Source organism: Brachycentrus maculatus, unplaced genomic scaffold (genome assembly GCF_059751285.1).
Source record: "Brachycentrus maculatus isolate JH-2025_06_01 unplaced genomic scaffold, ASM5975128v1 h1tg000303l, whole genome shotgun sequence".
Classification (NCBI taxonomy): domain Eukaryota; kingdom Metazoa; phylum Arthropoda; class Insecta; order Trichoptera; family Brachycentridae; genus Brachycentrus; species Brachycentrus maculatus.
The window spans coordinates 1,212,985-1,232,481 of NW_028281053.1; the positions used below are offsets into that span (position 1 = coordinate 1,212,985).

Consider the following 19,497-nt stretch of genomic DNA (forward strand, 5'->3'; position numbering starts at 1 on the left):
GACTTGGAGAAAATTGCCTAACGTCTAATGTGTATTTCCTAACCTACTGAGAAAGTTAATTTGAAAGCCAGGCTTTTGTTTGTGTGTGCAACTTCCATTGCTCGTTATTCAAAGCCAGATTTTATAAATCTTTTGAATTTCGATTCCTTTGAAAACGAAATGACACTTGCCTTCTTTTTCTCTCTTACCTCATACATTGTAGGGATAAAGTTGTTGTCAGATAGTCCTAAATTTTTCCATTACTTCTTATAAAGGTGGGCACTGACCGGAGTCATTTTGTCGTAACGTAACATGTTACGATGCGAGCATTCCTATAGTCGCCGCTTGTTCCATCCGAAGTCGGATGCTCGCCGCAAATGTTACGTTACGACGAAATGCTCCGGTCAATCACCACCTTAAGGTTATTTTTTGAAAACCAATTTCAGTTATTACACAAGATTTTTTTAAAAATTAATCAGTTCTAGGCACACCATTAGCAAGAAGTTTCATTATTTAAGTTTATCAAACAAATAATTTCATCTCATTCCATAAGGGGTCTTACTGAAATAACCACGTAGAACTTCATGCATCTCATGTGCAAATGTCAAGTCTTTCTTGGCAGAAAAAGGTAAAAATCTTGTGTTGTGAAGTTCGGTGTAGAACCGTGGCACAGTTTGTATTACAAAACATGTCAGCCAAAAAAAACTGTTATACAGGTACTTACCCTCAAATTTCCAGCACTATTGGTAAAGAAACGACTATATTTGAATTTTTTTCATATTAAGGTATGTATTGACCTTTTGGTTCAAAGCATGAAAAGTGGTTACATAATACAACATTTAACAGCCATTGAAGTCAAATGAAAATAGTAATCTGATCAAGGAATTTTAAATGCAATGTGACATTTATGTTACCTAATTAGTTAGTCTGTGATTTACACAAGTTACTGACATCAAATGAAGATATATTTTGTCTGATTGTGGGATCACCCAAGATCAATATAGCCCAATTTTATCATGAACTGTTCAAAAGGACATTTTTTCTTGGGATTATTTCCTCAGAAGTCAATGTTGCAACCAAAAATCATTCTGATCAACACTCGGTATGGGTAAATTGAAGTTTAAACTAGGGAAACTTTGTTTTTTGATTTGTCTCAGCAAGTAGTGAGTAGGCATATTACATTTTTTAATCAATGTTGGAGATTTATTATTTTCACATTGGAACTTATGATGTTCCGCTGGGTAGGCTTTAATATCCTCTTGTTTTGCATTCGTTTATCTTTATTCCAAATCTTGAGGTAAACAATGCTAACTTCTAAGGGTGGTGACTGACCGGAGCATTTCGTCGTAACATCGCTCGGGGTGAGCATCAGCGAGCATCCGAAATTATGGGTGTAGCGCTCGGATCACTGCACTGACTATACGAATGCTCGCATCATAAAGTGTTACTTTACGAAGAAATGCTCCGGTCAGTCTCCACCTTAAGGTTCACACGGTATATACATTAGAATCAGGGAGTCATAGGGTGAATAAAAAGTATGTTTTAACATCTATTCAATGCTTTATTTAGCTCAACATGTAATTCCCACTAGTCGGATCTGGCCCTATGAAAAAAAACTGCTCGATTTAAAAATCTTTTTCAAAGCATAGGCCAGAGTTTGGACTCGGATCCAATTTTATACATCATATTTTTAGCCAATCTGTACAAGTACCTGTGCATATTACATACATTTCTCTATAACAATATAGGCATCGATAATAATAACCAACAATCCATACACGGCCCAGAAATATCCAACATATGGCAAACTATACTCGAATGGAAGGTCTTAACATTTTTACTTATACAAACCATGTGAAAAAATATAAAAATCGTTTATTCAAGATTCAATCTATTCAGTTTCAAAAGTATATCGGCTTCTTTCACCGCGATTCAATACGAGCAACCTGAAATACCTCTTTTAAATCGTTTAGTTTGTATTGTCGAGTGATCATTACATTATTATATTACAAACTGCGACTGGACTGCTTCCTTCTTTGTTAAAATATATAAAATATCTTGTAAATGTGCTCACAGTCAAAAGGCGATTAAGTATTAACAAAGGTTACCATCTGATACGGTTAGAATTAATCAGCCCCTTCACAGCGACAGTCGACATCAATCAATAATCAAATAAGACACTTCTTGCAATATATATAGTGCGCCGCGACGCATCGGGTAAATATTTGTCAGATTTACAAAATAAGTGAATCTATTTACATTTGTAATTATTTTATAATATGTATGTTCATAATCCGAAGGAACCATTTTCTAATTTGAAAAATCCATAAAACAACATCAGTGTACTCTCTTAAAGGAACTCGGGACATATTTACATACATACAAAAGAGTCTCAAAATCAAGTTGCTGCGAAAGGTCAGGTCCGGTGTAGTGTTTATCGAATGGGACTGGTCATATTTTGTTAAAAAATGGTAGAAATTTTCCTATCAAAATGCGGCACCATTAATTTTGAATCGGAAATAACAAATCACATAGTCTAAGCATAAAAACATCTCACTTTAAATATTCAATATTTATATAAAATGTCCAAACCAGAAGATACACGATTCTTCCCGCGGGAGTGTCTGTTGAACTTGCGTGGTTGTAATGTTGGGAACCTGTTGACAGGCGGACTAACACCGCGCGTGACGCCTCTCCAAAGTTTATCGCAAATGAAATAGTTCACACTTTAGCTATCACTTGTATACTTTTTGCCTTTATTCGTAAGAGATGTTTGGAACAATCACCGTTAAATAGTTTGTTTTAAATGTCTTTCAACGTTCACAGAAGTGTCCATCAGCGGATGAGCTCACGGAGCGCGCGCCGCAAGCGCGGCACCATGATGCTCGCGGTCGCATCGTGATGCTCGGGTGCATTCGCAACGTTCACAGTGTGGGGTGTTACGATCCGAACAGTGGGGTCACTAATTTTACTATAAAAAATTCATATCTGAAATCCACATTCCATTAGCCTTGTTACAATACACCAATTTAATACATATTTTAACCATCAAATCACTATGATAAATTCATATACTCTGCGTATATGCAAACATAATTCAGATTTTTAAGATAACAAAATTAAAAATTAAACATTAATTTTTTGAAAACTTTAAAAGTGCGAGTGAATAATAATAATAAAATCGCAAAAAAGCGCGAGTGGATCCGACAGCTTTCTACATGTCAAGGAAAGCCAAATGATATATCTACAAGTTGCTAAATAATTCATCGCAATCTAAAAAAAGTTTGGAGTCATTAAATCGATCGATTAAAATATACACAAGATACAAATAAAAAAGACATTTTCTTGTAATATACATTGCAAAACTAAAGGAAAAAACATTCAGTGCAGAGAGTAACTGTAGAGTTTAGTTTACCGAATTCTAGTTCGATAGATATTTGTAATAAATTCATAATGAGCAAACAAACATTGTGTAAGAATAATAATGTGCAAACGTGATACGAGGCGGAAAACGAACAAAAATGGTATGCGGTTAGTTTCCTTAATACTAATCCAAAGGATTTGATGGTCGGGACCATGTGAGTGAGGGAAGAGGACGCTTCACACTGAGTTGAGTTCACAACGGGGGCAGTTTGATAGCCGTACTAAGAACGCACTGTTTTGTATTCACTAAAATTCATCCGACATTTAGAATTGTGTTTTTCAATTGTTGAACAATGAGCACTGCAATAGTCACGCCTCTCCGCAATAGTGTTGATAACAGACTGAGAAAGCACTTGACATAAACTTGCTAGCTAATAGTTATTTTTTTGTTGAGATTTATATGATTTGTATAAACTTTAAACATTTATTAATGTTTTTTTTTGTGTATATATATAATTTTTAAAATCAGTTAATACATATTCCATTGATAGATATTTTCTAAATAATCCATTCAACGATTTGAACACCACACGAAATATATAATTTTAGATGCTTGCACTTTGTTTAGTTGGGGCGACCTCTACCCCGACCGCTGCGGGACCCTTGTCCCTCTCCTCTGTCCTGAAATCAACAAAATATATATGTATGTGCATAATAAGGGAAAGGGAATTACACAACCAAGATCACCTATAAAATACAGTTCAAAGCAAATGTTCCATTTATGACTATTAACACATTTCGGACCAGTGTTTTTACGGGGATGATGACGGGATTTGATAATTTTGTACATATACAATACAAAGTTAAGACGTTAACAATGAAATTGGTACATAATATGTACATATATAAAAACATCAAATAATTCCTTCTTTTCTGATTTTGAAATGAGGCGTTTTGAGAAGGTAAAAATACCCTTTTCATCCTTAAGCATCAATCAACCGAATGGGTAAAAATACCTTTCCTGTTGTTAATGTGTTGAAATTAAGTAATAAAAAAAAACAAGACAAGTTTGTATAGAGCATTGTTCCGCAAAGTGTGTGCTGTGGAAAGAAGTCTAGTTTTGTGAAAATAACACAATTGCTCCAAATTTTGATTGCCTGTGCTCAGTTAAGTGGGCTCACATTTTGCATTAAACATGTTACCGTAATATGGTAAATGTGTACCTCTGAAATTCCTTAATTTGGTAGGAGTACCTTGAATAGAAAAAGTTTGCGGAACACTGGACTAAGCGATGTTGCTAGCGGCACTCATTTTATAAATGTTTCAGAACAAAGACAAAATAGAGAAATTGAAGGTGAATAATTTTACCTTGTGCATAGCGTGATGCGGTCGGTAGCCTCCACTGCCACCGCCACCGCCACCCCCCTGGGGCTCACGGTGCTCTCTGTAGCCACCGTGCTGCTCCCTGTCCCCGCCTCGATGCCCCTTGCTGTACCCGCCGCCGCCACCGTATCCGTCCCCATTATTCCCGTGATCCTTGTAACCTCCGTGGTCCTTGAACCCGCCGTGGTCTTTGTTGAATCCACCGTGGTCTTTGTTGAAACCACCGTGGTCTTTGTTGAAGCCGCCGTGGTCTTTATTAAAGCCGCTGTGATCTTTGTTGAAGCCGCCGTGGTCTTTGTTGAAGCCGCCGTGGTCTTTGTTGAAACCGCCGTGATCTTTGAACCCGCCGTGATCCCGGTTGAAGTTTCCGCCGCCGCCGTGGTCTCGGTTGTAGTTGCCCTTCCCGCCGCCCCCGTAGGAATCGTGCTTCTCGTAACCGCCGTGGTGGGATTTTCCCTCGTAGCCTTGGTGGTGGTTGTCCTTGTAGTTGCCTTGGTGGACGGGCGGTTCCGGGACTTTCCTCTGATCTTCCTCCTCCTGGCGCTTCTCGTAGTGGATGAAGTCGTCGAAGATGGACGTGGAATGTCGGTACCCGTGCATCATTCTCAGGACCTGCAAGCCCTTGGGGTGGGGCACTTCCTGGGTGTCCCGGGAGTTGGTGACAGGCTTGTTCTCGTTATTCTCCAGGCGGATGTGCCGCAACTGGACGTTGGGGACGTCCTTGACGTAGATCCAGCGTACTTTGAACTGTCCCTTCCACTTGTCCTGTGACCAGACGCTCGAGTTGGAGTTGTAGTCGACGGCGCTGACCATCTGGGCCATGCCGCAGAAGTGTCCGCTCCCGTTGACGGAGAAGAACAGATAGACGATGCCGCCTTCTTTCTCCCGTTCGCGGAAAGCGGTGTCCAGGCGCTTGTTTCCGTGTTCGGTGCTGCACCAGATCTCGTACTTGATGCTTCGGTGGATGTCGTCCTCGGAGTAGGACTTGATGACGAAGAAGCGGGCGTCGGGCGCCGTGAGGTCGAAGTCGCCCGGGTTGTAGTTGTTCTTGACTTTGAGCTCGTCCAGCACGGGGTGCGGAACGAGCGGCGGCAGCGGCGCGGGCGGCGGGGGCGCCTGCAGCGGGGGCGGCGGCAGCAGCAGAGGCTGCGCGCGCGCGGGGCCCTGCAGCGGCGGCGGCGCCCAGGGCGCGCGCTGCACGGCCTGCGCCGCGCCGGGGCCCCCGTGCTGCTGCTGCTGCTGGCCCTGCGCCGCCAGTGCCTGCACCGCCACCTGCGCCTGGGGTATCATCACCTGCGGAGGCATGCCATCGTGTCCAAAATGTGTGAAAAAAAAAACACCAAGGTTAAGAAGACATTATTATTGCAATACAAACAAAAATATCAATGCTACTTTAAAAGACATACTTTTATTTGTATCCTTATTGAAAGGAGATTATTTTTAAAAGGACATTGGTATTTACCTTTTACGTTTGACAGCGAGTATTAGGAGAATGCATCTGGGAGAACATTGGGCGGTTATAATTTGTGAGCATACTGTGAAATGATGCAGTGATATTTTTTCACCATCCATCCCGGAAAATCGGGAGTGTAAACGGCCTTAGAGTGCCAAAATTAAGAGCCAATTTAAGCCACAGTGTAATTAAAAGTTTCTTTAATAAAAAAATGCCGCTAAATTGGTTATATTTTCCAGAAAGAGATTGTTAAAGTATAAATGAGTAGATGATAGATATTAGGGGCGTGTTATGAGTAGATGCTAGATAATAGGGGTGTGTTATGAGTAGATGCTAGATATTAGGGGCGTGTTATGAGTAGATGCTAGATATTAGGGGTGTGTTATGAGTAGATGCTAGATATTAGGGGCGTGTTATGAGTAGATGCTAGATATTAGGGGTGTGTTTTAAGTAGATGCTAGATATTAGGGGTGTGTTATGAGTAGATGATAGATATTAGGGGTGTGTTATGAGTAGATGATAGATATTAGGGGTGTGTTATGAGTAGATGATAGATATTAGGGGTGTGTTATGAGTAGATGCTAGATATTAGGGGTGTGTTATGAGTAGATGATAGATATTAGGGGTGTGTTGAGTAGATGATAGATATTAGGGGTGTGTAGTGAACCTGGTGCTGCGCGGAGGGGTGCTGCAGCGGGGAGGCCTTGGGGAGCGCCGGCGGGGAGAGGGGCTGACTCACCACCGGGCCGTTGCTCTTGCCAGTGTCCCACGTTCCTGCAAGAGCCAAAACTAAATAGGCGCTCGTGCAATCATGAACTCCTGGTTGGTGAGATCAGTACGTATACATGAAAAAGACTCGAACCTAAATTGTGAATCCCAAGCAAAGAATGGTTTCCAACTACAAATTACTTTCTTACTTTTATGCATTTCACAAGCTTATATTTTGTCTATGATAACAATTTAACATGTATATAATAGTATGATATTAATTTTATAGCAGTGCCCCGCAACCTGTTCTCACCTACTACACACCAAAATTATTCCTAGAATTTCGCATTACACCAAAAGCTATAATATATAGACCATTGGACAATTATTTAGTTATAATAATTATTCTATGTTACATTTTGAAAATAAACAATATTGTGAGAAATAATTTGTCATAGTATATTAAATACATAATGAAAAATTGTAAAATGTCAAATATATTGAATTTGACCGCGGCACACCAGTTACGGAGCCCTGCTTTTTAGAACTGTATTTTAACAGGCTTCGGACGATAAAGGTATTTCTACCATATTATAATTAAAATGTAACTTTTTTAAAAATCAGTATAAATATTTTATTATAACTTATTTACAATGTCTACCGGTTTCGAAGCTAACCGCTTCTTTATCAAGACTGATTAATACTGATTAAAGTTAGTGCTTTAAATATAAATATAAAAAATACATATTGTATTTCTACCAGTTTGGTCGATTAATGCTTAAGGACGGGAAGGGTATTTTAACCTTCTGCGCCAGCCTCATTTTAACAGCAGAAAAGAAGGAATTATCTAATGTTTTTATATGAATATTTTATACCCATCTTTGTTAACACATTGTAGTCGGGCGCTTCGAACAATAGACTCTAGCCTATAGCGGATGTTTTTCGCGTATAGTGCAAAAATATATCGCTTTCTAAAAATTGACACAATTTCTAAACCAAATAATATTTTCGATTGAAATTTTCAAAGAATCATATATGACACTTGACCATCAAAAATAAATTATAATCATAATTTTTAATTAAGTATTCCGTATTTCACAATTTTAGAAGCATTGTAAACTATAAAAAATAGTCTTCCCCTCCGAGGTATCATTCCCATATACAATGCTAATATATTCAAATAATAAAATACCAAACAGTAAACAAAACAGTGCGAGCGGTATGAAAAATAGTGAAATACGTCAAATGACTCAAACTAAACTGGAGATTGAGATCGCATAAAAACTCTGAAAGATTTCTGGCGATGCCTTTACAAGCGACACACTAGCCAATCCGGACAAGGCATCTCAAATAACGTCAACAGACTGTCGCCTAGCACCCAGGTAGCAGATTATCCTTCAACGCGTTTTATTTCACGCTGATAACAAACCAGTATATTGCCGTTTCCCGACGATAACCGACAGTTGACAAAAACGGCATTTGCCGTGTCCCGCAGTTGACCGACAGTCCGCGAAAAACAGCAAATGCCGTGTCCCGCCGACAACGTGTTAAGTTCTCAACTAAATGAACAAATTATCAAATCCCGTCGACAGCGGTCCGCAGGCGTAAAAACACCCGTCCAAAATGTGTTAGCAGTTGAATTTTTGCCAGAAAATTCGTAAGTGTCACCAACAAGTCGAAACAAGACTACCCAAACACTGCTCGGGTTAGTCGATAAAAACAAAATACATGAATATATCGTTGTCGTACAGGAGAAAGTGACCAACTAACAAAATGTAAAATGTTCAGGAGGGCCATTTAAGTCACTTTTGCTTGGCAAGAAAATAAACATCAATGCAATTAGTCATTTTTAATAAGTCAATTATTTCCAAGATTAAATAAAATGCTTTGGGATTTTTTTCAGGGCAATATTATGCTAGTAAGATACAAAATAGACGATGATCACGTTTTTATAAAAAATGCACTTGGTCACATTCTCCTGTATGACTACGATATTTGGTTCGGGCAAATCGATACCGACAGGTCGGAATACGATTTGCCTGAGCAGCACTCAGACTCATCAATGCAATACAAACACCTTGCCCGAGTTACGCTCAGGTTAAACTGGTACCTGGTTAATATGGTCTGAATATTTGCTGATAGCATTGCACGGGTTAAAAGTTACCTTTCCGATTCGAGTCATAGCTTTTTCAAAATTTGTAGAGTATAAAAAACGGCGTACGATTTTAAATCTGAGATAGCGCTCACCAATGTCCATATTATGCTTGCCCGGGATGATGGGCGGCGGCGGCATGCCGGGGCCCTTCTTCTTGAGGCTGGAGGCCTGCGCGGCGGGCTGCGGCTTGGCGGGCTGGCTGGCGATGGTGGCCCACGTCTTCTTGGGGATGCCTCCGCCCCCGCCATCCTTCTCCCGCTCCTTGGGCTCCGACAGCGCCAGCGCCTGCATCCCATACTATTGTGCATTCCTCAAATGTTACTTTTCATTTCATCAGTGAGCTTATTTCCGGTTCATTATTACTTTTTACAATGCATGTTTTATTTTTCGATAAACGTTTCACTAGGCAGAACCCGTGACGAGACGTTCATTTACGTTATTAACAAAATATTATTTTGAAATCACAAATATAAATAATAATAAATAATAAAAACCCTTATCCGCACCCTAATGGTGCGTAGGGCACTGCGTCATATAAACGCACTGTTATCTTGATCGTTTACACGTAAAGGAAAGGTGATCAGCCCTCCGCTTCAGGTACCAGTCCAGGGTAATATTGAATAAATATTACTGTGAAAAAATCAATTATATTCATTTTACCCCCCTTGTGAATCGAACCCGGGACCTCCAGAACGATAGCCGAGCGTGCTGACCATTACACCACGGAGGCGGACAATTTTTTTTTTTTTTTAAACAAGTTAAAAAATGGCTTCTCGATATGGGACACAAGAACTGCTTAAAGTTGGTCACCCCACCTAAATAAAGTCATCTAATCACATTATTATTGCTGAATAATAATAATAATAAAACCCTTATCCGCACCCCAATGGTGCATTTCGTACCGTTCTGGAGGTCCCGGGTTCGATTCCCAGGGGGGGAGGTGAAAATAAATATTAGTGATTTAACACTGTAATATTTATTTAATATTACGCTGGACTGGTTCCTGAAGCGCAAGAGTGATCACCTTGCCTTCATGTAAGTAATGATCAAGATAACAACACTGCGTCAATTTGATGCAGTGCCCTATGCACCATTAGGTGCGGATAAGGGTTATAAAAAATAAAAAAAAAAATCTATCTATTTCTAATTTTATTTTTATTTATTTTTTACGTGGTAAGAAATTAACTATAGACTAGACATCTGCAGAGCGACGAACGGTGCACACATTGAAACATACTAAGAAAAGAATTTTTAAAAGTGTTTTCCCCCACATTTTAAGATTAAATCCATGAATAAGATCCAATCTTCAATAGTTTTATTCAAAACTATTATTTACACTTAATTTAACATCTTATATATTTTCATCTTCTCTCAGTACACGTAACATTAATTTTTAAATTCTTTCAGACTCTTTTTATTCTTCATACATTCAGGCATCTCATCGTACATTTTTAAAACCTCATACATAATATAATTTTGCGATTCTGTTTTATGTTCTCAGTATTAGTTTATGAAGATTTATTTAGGAAGCTTCCCACACGATGGACTGATCAAATTAAGGCAGCAGAAGGTACCTCGGTGGTTGGAGCGCTACGTGCGGCGCAGTCAAGGGATAGCTGGAGAAGAGTCATTGCTTCCACAAGGGTCACAACCCTCAGTAATGAGGAATAAGACGGAGAAGAAGTTAATGACACTTTCTGACAATTACAAAAGAGAAATTGTCTCATTTAAGTTTAGAATCGGTATGGACTTGCCTGCACGGCCCCCTCGACGCCCTTGAGCTGGTCGGCCACGTAGAGCCCGTCCTGGCGCTGGTAGTAGTCATCGTAGGGCTGCTTGGCCCTGCCCAGCTGCGCGCCCCACGTGGAGTAGTCCCCGTTGCCGTGGAAGTAGTTGAACGTGGCCCCCGTTGTCGGCTGGCCGAAGCTCGCCGTCGAGAACGCTGTCGTCGAAGGCCCGAACACACCTGCGGCGTATCGCTCGTTGAGACCAAAATGCACAGTACCGCGTAACACAACTTGGGAATGAGACCCGTAAGAGTAGAATGTCAATTTATTTATCATATGGTCATAAGTTATCACATCACATCAACATTCTTAATACAAATTACAGCAGGACCTCTTTAATCTGAACAGCCACTCATCCCTCCCGCTCTTCTTAAAAACGGTTGATCAAGTTGATATTCCTGTATATTGCCAGAGAAGATGCTTTTACGTAAATTGCGAGACAAAGCATTTTTTTTAAAAACCCTTATCCGCATCCCAATGGTGAATAGGGCACTGTGTCATATTAACGCAGTGTTATCTTGATCGTTTACACATGAAGGAAAGGTGTTCAGCCCTCCGCTTCAGGTACCAGTCCATGGTAATATTGAATAAATATTACAGTGAAAAAATCACTTATATTTATTTTACCCCCCTTGGGAATTGAACCCGGGACCTCCAGAACGGTAGCCGAGCGTGCTGACCATTACACTACGGAGGCAGACTAAGCATTTTACTTGTCATTAAATAAATCTGGACCAACCAAAATATTTGATTTCATTAAAAAAGTTGAATAAATACATTTAAAATTTCACAATACATATTTGTTTTATTTGATAAAAATACCCTACAGATTCTCTGTACTATAATCCGGACGTTCCACTAATCCGAACAGAGGATAATTTTTCGGAATTCGGATTTGACAGGTATAACAGTATAACAATAGCACAAATATATGTCAGAATTTTAAAGTCTTCTTTTTCAAATAGAATGTCGATTAATAACAGCAAGACTCATGTGGCGATGGGCAGGACATGTCGCGAGAATAAAAGAGGTGTCGGAAGACCTCAAAAAAGATGGTCCGACGACATAGCCGCTGTGGGAGGTATTTGATTATAATTATGCATATGTAAACGAACAAACATCACAAATATTTGGGTATGTCAAAATCTTTTTTCACAAATTCTGGCTTTGTTGGGTAATATATCCAAAATAAAACAAGGTTTGTGGGATTGAATTCTACATTTATTTATGTATATGTTAATATGTGACGCATTTCGTCTTATTAGGACATTATCAAACACATAAGGGTGTCCTAAGAAGACGAAACGCGTCAGGTATTAACATATACATAAATAAAAGTAGAATTCAATCCAACAAACCGTGTTTTATTTTGGATATATTACCCAACAATTCAATATGGAATTCTACCAACTGTCTGCAGTTACAATAAATAATTTTGGGTTTGTTTCCAGTTATTTATATTGTTATCTCAACATAGATGAAGAAGTATATGGAGGTCTGGATAGTTACAGGTATTATGATCTGTCAGGAAAATTCAAGTTATCACTTTATACACATGTAATATTCATCATTCCACCCAAGCACACTACTCAAATTTCGGAAGTTATATTTATGCTTAAATTGACACCTTCCTGCACATGCTACTTCTTCGGTACCATCTATGGTTGAGTTAAGCAAGTTTTTTTTTTAAATTAGCAGAGACCTTTATGACAGGTTGTTTTTAAAATGAATATCAAATAGAAATAATAAACAATATATATATATATATATATATATATATATATATATATATATATATAATATATATATATATATATATATTTTTTTTTAAGGAATAAACCGCAAAGCGTCTATTTTAGATGCTTGTCTGCAGGTAGGATAGTAAGGATAGGGAAGGTAAATGTGAAAAATACATCACAAACACCCCACCCAGACGAATTGAAAATAAATCTTTCTTTAATTCATTTTGCAATTAGCAGGAATCAAACCCGCGACGCCAGTTTCGCAGTCGAGCGTCTAGCGAACTACGCCACGGCGCCTGTCAATGAATGCAATAATCTATCAGCTCGATTATTTTCATTTGAATGTTCCCACGATTAATTACCAGCTATATTACATCTTTATTATAGCTTTATTATTGATATTATTACACATTCAAATTAATAAAAAACAATCATAAACTCAATTCCCACAACCAATTTATACAAGAATACAAAATTACAGATTGTAAACAAATTCTTACAATACAAATTAAAGTCTTTAAATATCGCTCACTCCTTTCAAGAACGTCATAAATCAAAAATCGTCAATTTTCAGTTGTGAATGTTTTCGGAATGCCCAGAAAATGTACTATATCCCACCAAAAGAGGCATATTTTTAACTTAATATTTACCCGCTACAAGGCAAAAAGTGTTGTTTTTGCATTTTGAAGAAAAGGTATTGTTTAATTATTTTTTTAAATATATTAAATAATTTTCAAATGGAGAAAAAACTTTCAGGTTTTACCTAAAATAATATGTTGCACAGTAAAAAGTTTAATAAGTGGCTTGATATTTATTTTTAATACATTCTTTTATATTTTTAAACTTTTAAAACGTTCTCCTGAAAAATCAAGTATTTTTATTTATGACGTTCTTGAAAGGAGTGAGCGATATGTCAAAAAAACAACAGAATATTATGTAGATCTTACAGTAAAACATTGGAGTATTTCAGTTGATGAAAGAACAGTGAAAATTGATAATACATTTAATTTCTAAAATTTTAAATTCAGGATGAAGAATTTTGTGGCTTCAACTGAACTAATGTGCAAAGGCAAATAGCCGCAAGTTAAAAACGGTAGTTTTGAGATATAATAAATAATAATAAAACCCTTATCCGCACCCCAATGGTGCATAGGGCACTGTGTCATATTAACGCAGTGTTATCTTGATCGTTTACACATGAAGGAAAGGTGATCAGCCCTCCGCTTCAGGTACCAGTCCATGGTAATATTGAATAAATATTACAGTGAAAAAATCACTTATGTTTATTTTACCCCCCTTGGGAATCGAACCCGGGACCTCCAGAACGGTAGCCGAGCATGCTGACCATTACACTACGGAGGCGGAGATTTGAGATAAACGAGTGAATAGTTAACTTAAAATGATGCATTTTGCCAAAACATGTATCAAATTAATACAATTTTGCGGCTATTTGGATAATGAATATCTCGGTAAAGGAAAGAGATCAAACAAAATCTGTGATTGTATATGACAGAGGCCAGTTATAAGAATGCTCTGAGCCGTGTTAAGCCAAACAGCCGCAACTTGAGTTACGACTAGTAGCCTTTACACATTACAGAATATATTTTCCCAAATCTGACTGGGTCATTCCAACGTAACATTTAATTTCGGCTTATAAAATTGTTTGATATTTACAAGTTCTCAAAAATGAATCGTCATAAGATATTTATTGCCTCTACCGCAAATTGTCAACAGAAAATGGCAACTGTTGTTTTAATTTATTTCTATCTCGTCAGATACTGACGTAACGTTTGGCATTATACACCTATTTATGGCAAAGGAAAATTTTATATCTATTATACAGGTAATATATTATTAGATTAAAACCAATATTTTTAGCTTTTCCACTTTATTTTTATTTGACAATTATTTAACCTATTTATTTCCAAAAGGTTAAAAAATTGTGTTTTTTTTGTCATTTTTTAACCTATTTATTTCCAAAGGTTAAAAAATTGTCCCAATAAAGACATATTAAATGATCAAGTAACACACATTCATTCTCCTTTACTTTACCCATTAGAAAAGAAACAATATATGCCTTAATGTCTTGTCAATAAGAAATGACTGCCGGGAAATTTACATTTCAGAGAACTTCGGACTCCCCCGCGTAACCGCAGCGTAGTGGAAGGAGCCGTCAACCAGCAGTACATGATACTTCATAACATAATTTAAATTCATTTACAAAAAATGCAAATCTATTATAACTTTATATAAAATCGTGCTCTCAATACAAAAAAACCTTTGTAAAAAATATATTTAATATCATACAATGCTTAAATTCACTCAAATTAAATTAATTTCTCAATAAAATTATATCAAATCATGGTTATCAACTCCTGCCTTGTTTTATATATAACATAACAATTTGTATAGCCTCCCACCAGTCTGATGATGTCAGTAACGACGAAACCCGGTCGCTGGTCAAATAAAAATAAAGTGGAAAAGCTAAAAATATTGGTATTAATCTAATAATATATTAAAAATGCAATTCCATCACGAAGTGTCAGTGGATAATATAAATCTATTATACGGGTTATTAAAAATACTTTTTTTGGAGAAGCACCCAGAATCGAATGAAACATTAAAAATACATTAATTCCATTAATATCCCAAAACAGTTAATACTTTTATTTGATATGCTTCTTTGGTACATTTGGATTACTAAAGAAGCATATTGAATGAAAGTATAGACTGTTTGTAATAGTGGCTAAATAATTTTATTTTCATTATTTATTTAGTATAGATAGACACGAGATTTAAAAAAAAATCGTTTTGTAGACATTTCTCCGTTTGTCCGCCTCCGTGGCGTAATGGTCAGCGTGTGTAGCTACCGTGCTGGAGGTCCCGGGTTCGATTCCCAGGGGGGGTGAAAATAAATATTAGTGATTTTGCACTGTAATATTTATTTAATATCACCCTGGACTGGTTCCTGAAGCGCAAGAGCGATCACCTTGCCTTCATGTGAGTAATGATTAAGATAACACTGCGTCAATTCAATGCAGTGCCCTATGCACCGGTGGGTGCGGATGAGGGTTATAAGTAAATAAGACATTTCTACTTTACAATGTTAAAATTAATTACGCTGTTCCCTCCAATAAAGAGACTAAGCTCTTGTGCTTGGAGAGGGACTTACACTTATTATTTATTGTTTATGTTTATGGGTGACATAAATTGTGTTTTTTGTTTGTTTTTGTGTTAATGTTTTTAGTTTTCTTTGATAAACTTGTATAATTCATTAAATTTATTTTTTAGCATTTGAATGTCTTCATTATTTTTAAATCTGTAGGAAGGTTATTGAAGTATTTGGTTCACAAATATAGATGACTGACTCTCCTCCGCCTGTTTGAGATGGTTCCTTCAGATTTTAAGACACATCACTAGAAGCAGCGATGACAGTCTTGAAAAGCTAACAGTCACGGGAGTTGTCAAAGGTAGTAGAAGAGAGGAAGATCTCCTGCTAGATAGACTGACCAAATCGAGACTGCCACGAGTTCATCGGTGGTTGGAGCGACGCGATAAGTGTGGACAACTGCACAAAGTGTTTCGAGGACAAGGAAAAAGGATGGTGATGACCCTCAGCAAAGAGGACGACACAGAAAAAGAAGAAGAAGAAGAAATAGCGACATAGTGTTTGGTTTAAATTTAAAATCAGGTCATTGATGTTATCAAAAATTAAGTGAAATTACATCAATTGCATTACGAAATATTCAAAATAATATTATTTGTTGATTAACTTTGTGGAAAGATGTTGATCGTTTTAAATATCAAACACTTATATAATACCACTTATTGAGTTTTATTTCATTACACGCGACTATGTTCGAAAACTAGATGTTTTCATCAACAAGTGATTACAAAAACTAAGAAACAAAAAAAAAATCAGGTATATATGGTGAGTGGGATAGTAATTATTGTCTATATTCCCACTAATCAAACCTCACCCACCTCTATACATACCTGAATAATTTTTTTGGCCGTTAGTTTTTGTAATCTAATGGTATTTAACGAGTTTATTGTTAGTTTTGCCTTTTGCTAGAATGACCCAATTTTTCAATGTTAGTTACCTTTGCCAGGATTGTACTAATATGTAAAATTTGAAAGCCCTTCTATTGGGAAAAAGTACATGATTAGATCTAATTTACAATCCCGGTTAATCTACAGATACCAGTGACCAACTTCATATGTCGCTCACTCCTTTCAACAACGTCATATATCAAAAAACTTGATTTTTCAGGAGATCGTTTTTAAAGTTTAAAAATATTACACAATGTATTAAAAATAAATATCAAGCCACTTATTGAACTTTTTACTGTGCAACAGATCTTTTTAGGCAAAACCTGAATATTTTTTCTCCATTTGAAAAATATTTACTATATTTAAAAAAATAATTAAGCAATACTTTTTCTTCGAAATGCAAAAACAACACTTTCTGCCCTGTTGCGGGTAAATATTAAGTTAAAAATATGCCTCTTGCTGGCATATAGTACATTTTCCGGGCATTCGGAAAACATGCACAACTGAAAATTGTCAATTTTTGATATATGACGTTGTTGAAAGGAGTGAGCGATGTGTGTCAATATGAATAATGTAAGATAAATTTGAAGCCCCCGTATGTAAGAAAATATATACAAAAGTTATAATAGAAGGAAATTTATACAGATAAATAAAAAAGTAGAAATTCTAACATGGTAACTTTTTTATCGAATTTATATAGAGAAAATTTTTATAAAAATTGTGAAGTTAGCCATATAATCATGAAATCCCCCCAAAAACCTAACTATATATTTTTAATCCAAATTTAGTCATTCGGTTTACAAAAAAACTGAAAGTTCAAGGTCCTGAAACATTTGTTTACAGGGCTTTTTTGATGGACATACTAGATCCCAAATGAGGAACTAATTTGCTCAATATACGTGTTATATATGATACGTAACATGTGGTACGCATCCATCGGTATATTGGTGCACTGCATGCCTAGTGGACCATTATTTTTCTTCTTCCATAAAATGTGTAAAGCATATTTCACATTTTCAAATGTATTTTAGACCTAAAATATTACTCTTCCATTACAAGTCCTCTATTGGCGAATTGTGGCCACATGTACTGATATACTGGACCAATATACTGATACAACAAGTGTATAATGCATATTATTCAATTCCGATTTACACATGAAACCGTCAGTCGAAAGGGACTCTAAGCTTGATGAATGTAAATTTGAGAGGGACTCTAAGCCTGATGAATGTAAAATTTAAAGAGACTATAAGCCTAAAGAAGGTAAAGTTCAAGGGACTCTAAGCCTAATAATGAAAGTTAAGTTGAAATTGTATCTAAGCCAAATATATGTTAAGTTAAAAGAGACTTTAAGCCTAATGAATGTAAAGTGCAAATGGACTCTAACCCTAATTATGAATGTAAAGTTGAAAGGGAATCTGAGCTAAATGAATAGGTAATAGGGACTCGATACATACAAATTTGAAAGGGACTGTAAGTCTAATGAATGTAAAGTTGAAAGGGTCTCTGAGCTTAATGCTTAAAAAGATGAAAGGGAATCTAAGCTAAATGAATGTAAGGTAATAGGGACTCTTAGCACGATAAATACAAATTTGAAAGGGACTCTAAGAATAATGAATGTAAAGTTGAAAGGGACTTTGAGCCTAATGGTTGAAAAAATGAAAGGGAATCTAAGCAAAATTAATGTAAGGTAATAGGGACTCTAGCACGATGAATACAAATTTGAAAGGGACTCTAAGCCTAATGAATGTAAAGTTGAAAGGGACTTTGAGCCTAATGGTTGAAAAAATGAAAGGGAATCTAAGCGAAATTAATGTAAGGTAATAGGGACTCTAGCACGATATATACAAACTTGAAAGGGATTCTAGGCTTAATGAATGAAAGGTAATAGGGACTCTAAGCATGATAAATACAAATTTGAAAGGGACTCTAGGCTTACTGAATCTAAGGTAATAGGGACTCTAAGCACGATAAATACAAATTTGAAAGGGACTGTAAGCCTAATGAATCTAAAGTTGAAAGGGACTCTGAGCCTAATGCTTGCAAAGATGAGAGGACTCTAAGCCAGGAAGTGTTCTGGTAGTAGGGTTGGAGCACTTTATGGTTACCTTCCATCCCGTAGCTGTCGTGCTGAGCATACCCTCCGAGGAAGGTCATAGGGTCTGTTCCGTTGGTGGACCACGTCCCGTCTCCCACTCCAAACGCTTGGTACGGAAATGCCGCTGTTCCCGCTGTGCCATAGTAACCTGGCAAACCAAACGGCAGCGGTTATTTCACCACAAATCATTAGGGTATCATAACTCAAAAGGAACATCCAACTTAACATTGAACAAAATCAGGACTTTTAAATTTTTTTTTTTAAAATCTATAATTTCATTCATTACTTGGAAAATTTGCTAATCAATCAGCATTGTAGTATGTTGAAAATATACTGCATTTTTACTAGTGTGCGTGTATTTTAAAAAGCTGCAAAGTTTGTACCAATGTCACTAAAGCTAGCGCAAAAAAATCACTCCAAAGCTGGGATTGCGAGCTACACGGTAGAAGCGGAATAACAGACTGCGAGATCTGCCAAATTGTAATGGCGTCACATCCGGGGTGCGATTTCATTTATTTATATAGGTCATTTATTTTTTGTTAACCTCACATTGTTTAAACACTTAACAGTTGAATTTTGGCGAGAAAATTAGTCGGTGCAAGAAATCGTTACGAACAAGTCGAAACAAGACTGCCCGAGACTGCTCGGGTTAGTCAATAAAAACAAATACATAAATATATTTGGGTCAGGCAAATCAATACCGAAAAGTCAGAATACGATTTTCCCGGGCAGCACTCGGGCTCATCATTACAAAGCCTTGCCCGAGTCACACTCGG

At 37.0% G+C, this 19,497-nt stretch overlaps 1 protein-coding gene across 4 annotated transcripts in view; it reads right to left on the reverse strand.

Moving 5' to 3' along the window:
* Positions 1-1,519: 1,519 nt before the first annotated feature.
* Positions 1,520-19,497, reverse strand: part of Ythdf (YTH domain-containing family protein) — a 28,063-nt gene continuing 10,085 nt past the window's right edge. Inside the window, exons 4-9 of one of the 4 annotated variants that reach the window (XM_088267722.1) lie at positions 18,732-18,869; positions 10,796-11,007; positions 9,134-9,338; positions 6,846-6,952; positions 4,711-6,018; positions 1,520-4,023 (exon numbers count right to left, since the gene is read on the reverse strand). In XM_088267722.1, coding sequence (XP_088123848.1) covers positions 3,967-4,023; positions 4,711-6,018; positions 6,846-6,952; positions 9,134-9,338; positions 10,796-11,007; positions 18,732-18,869 — 2,027 coding nt within the window. In that variant the 3' untranslated portion in view covers positions 1,520-3,966. The remainder of the gene's footprint in view (positions 4,024-4,710; positions 6,019-6,845; positions 6,953-9,133; positions 9,339-10,795; positions 11,008-18,731; positions 18,870-19,497) is intronic. The other 3 variants (XM_088267723.1, XM_088267725.1, XM_088267724.1) reach the window with 3 other exon arrangements.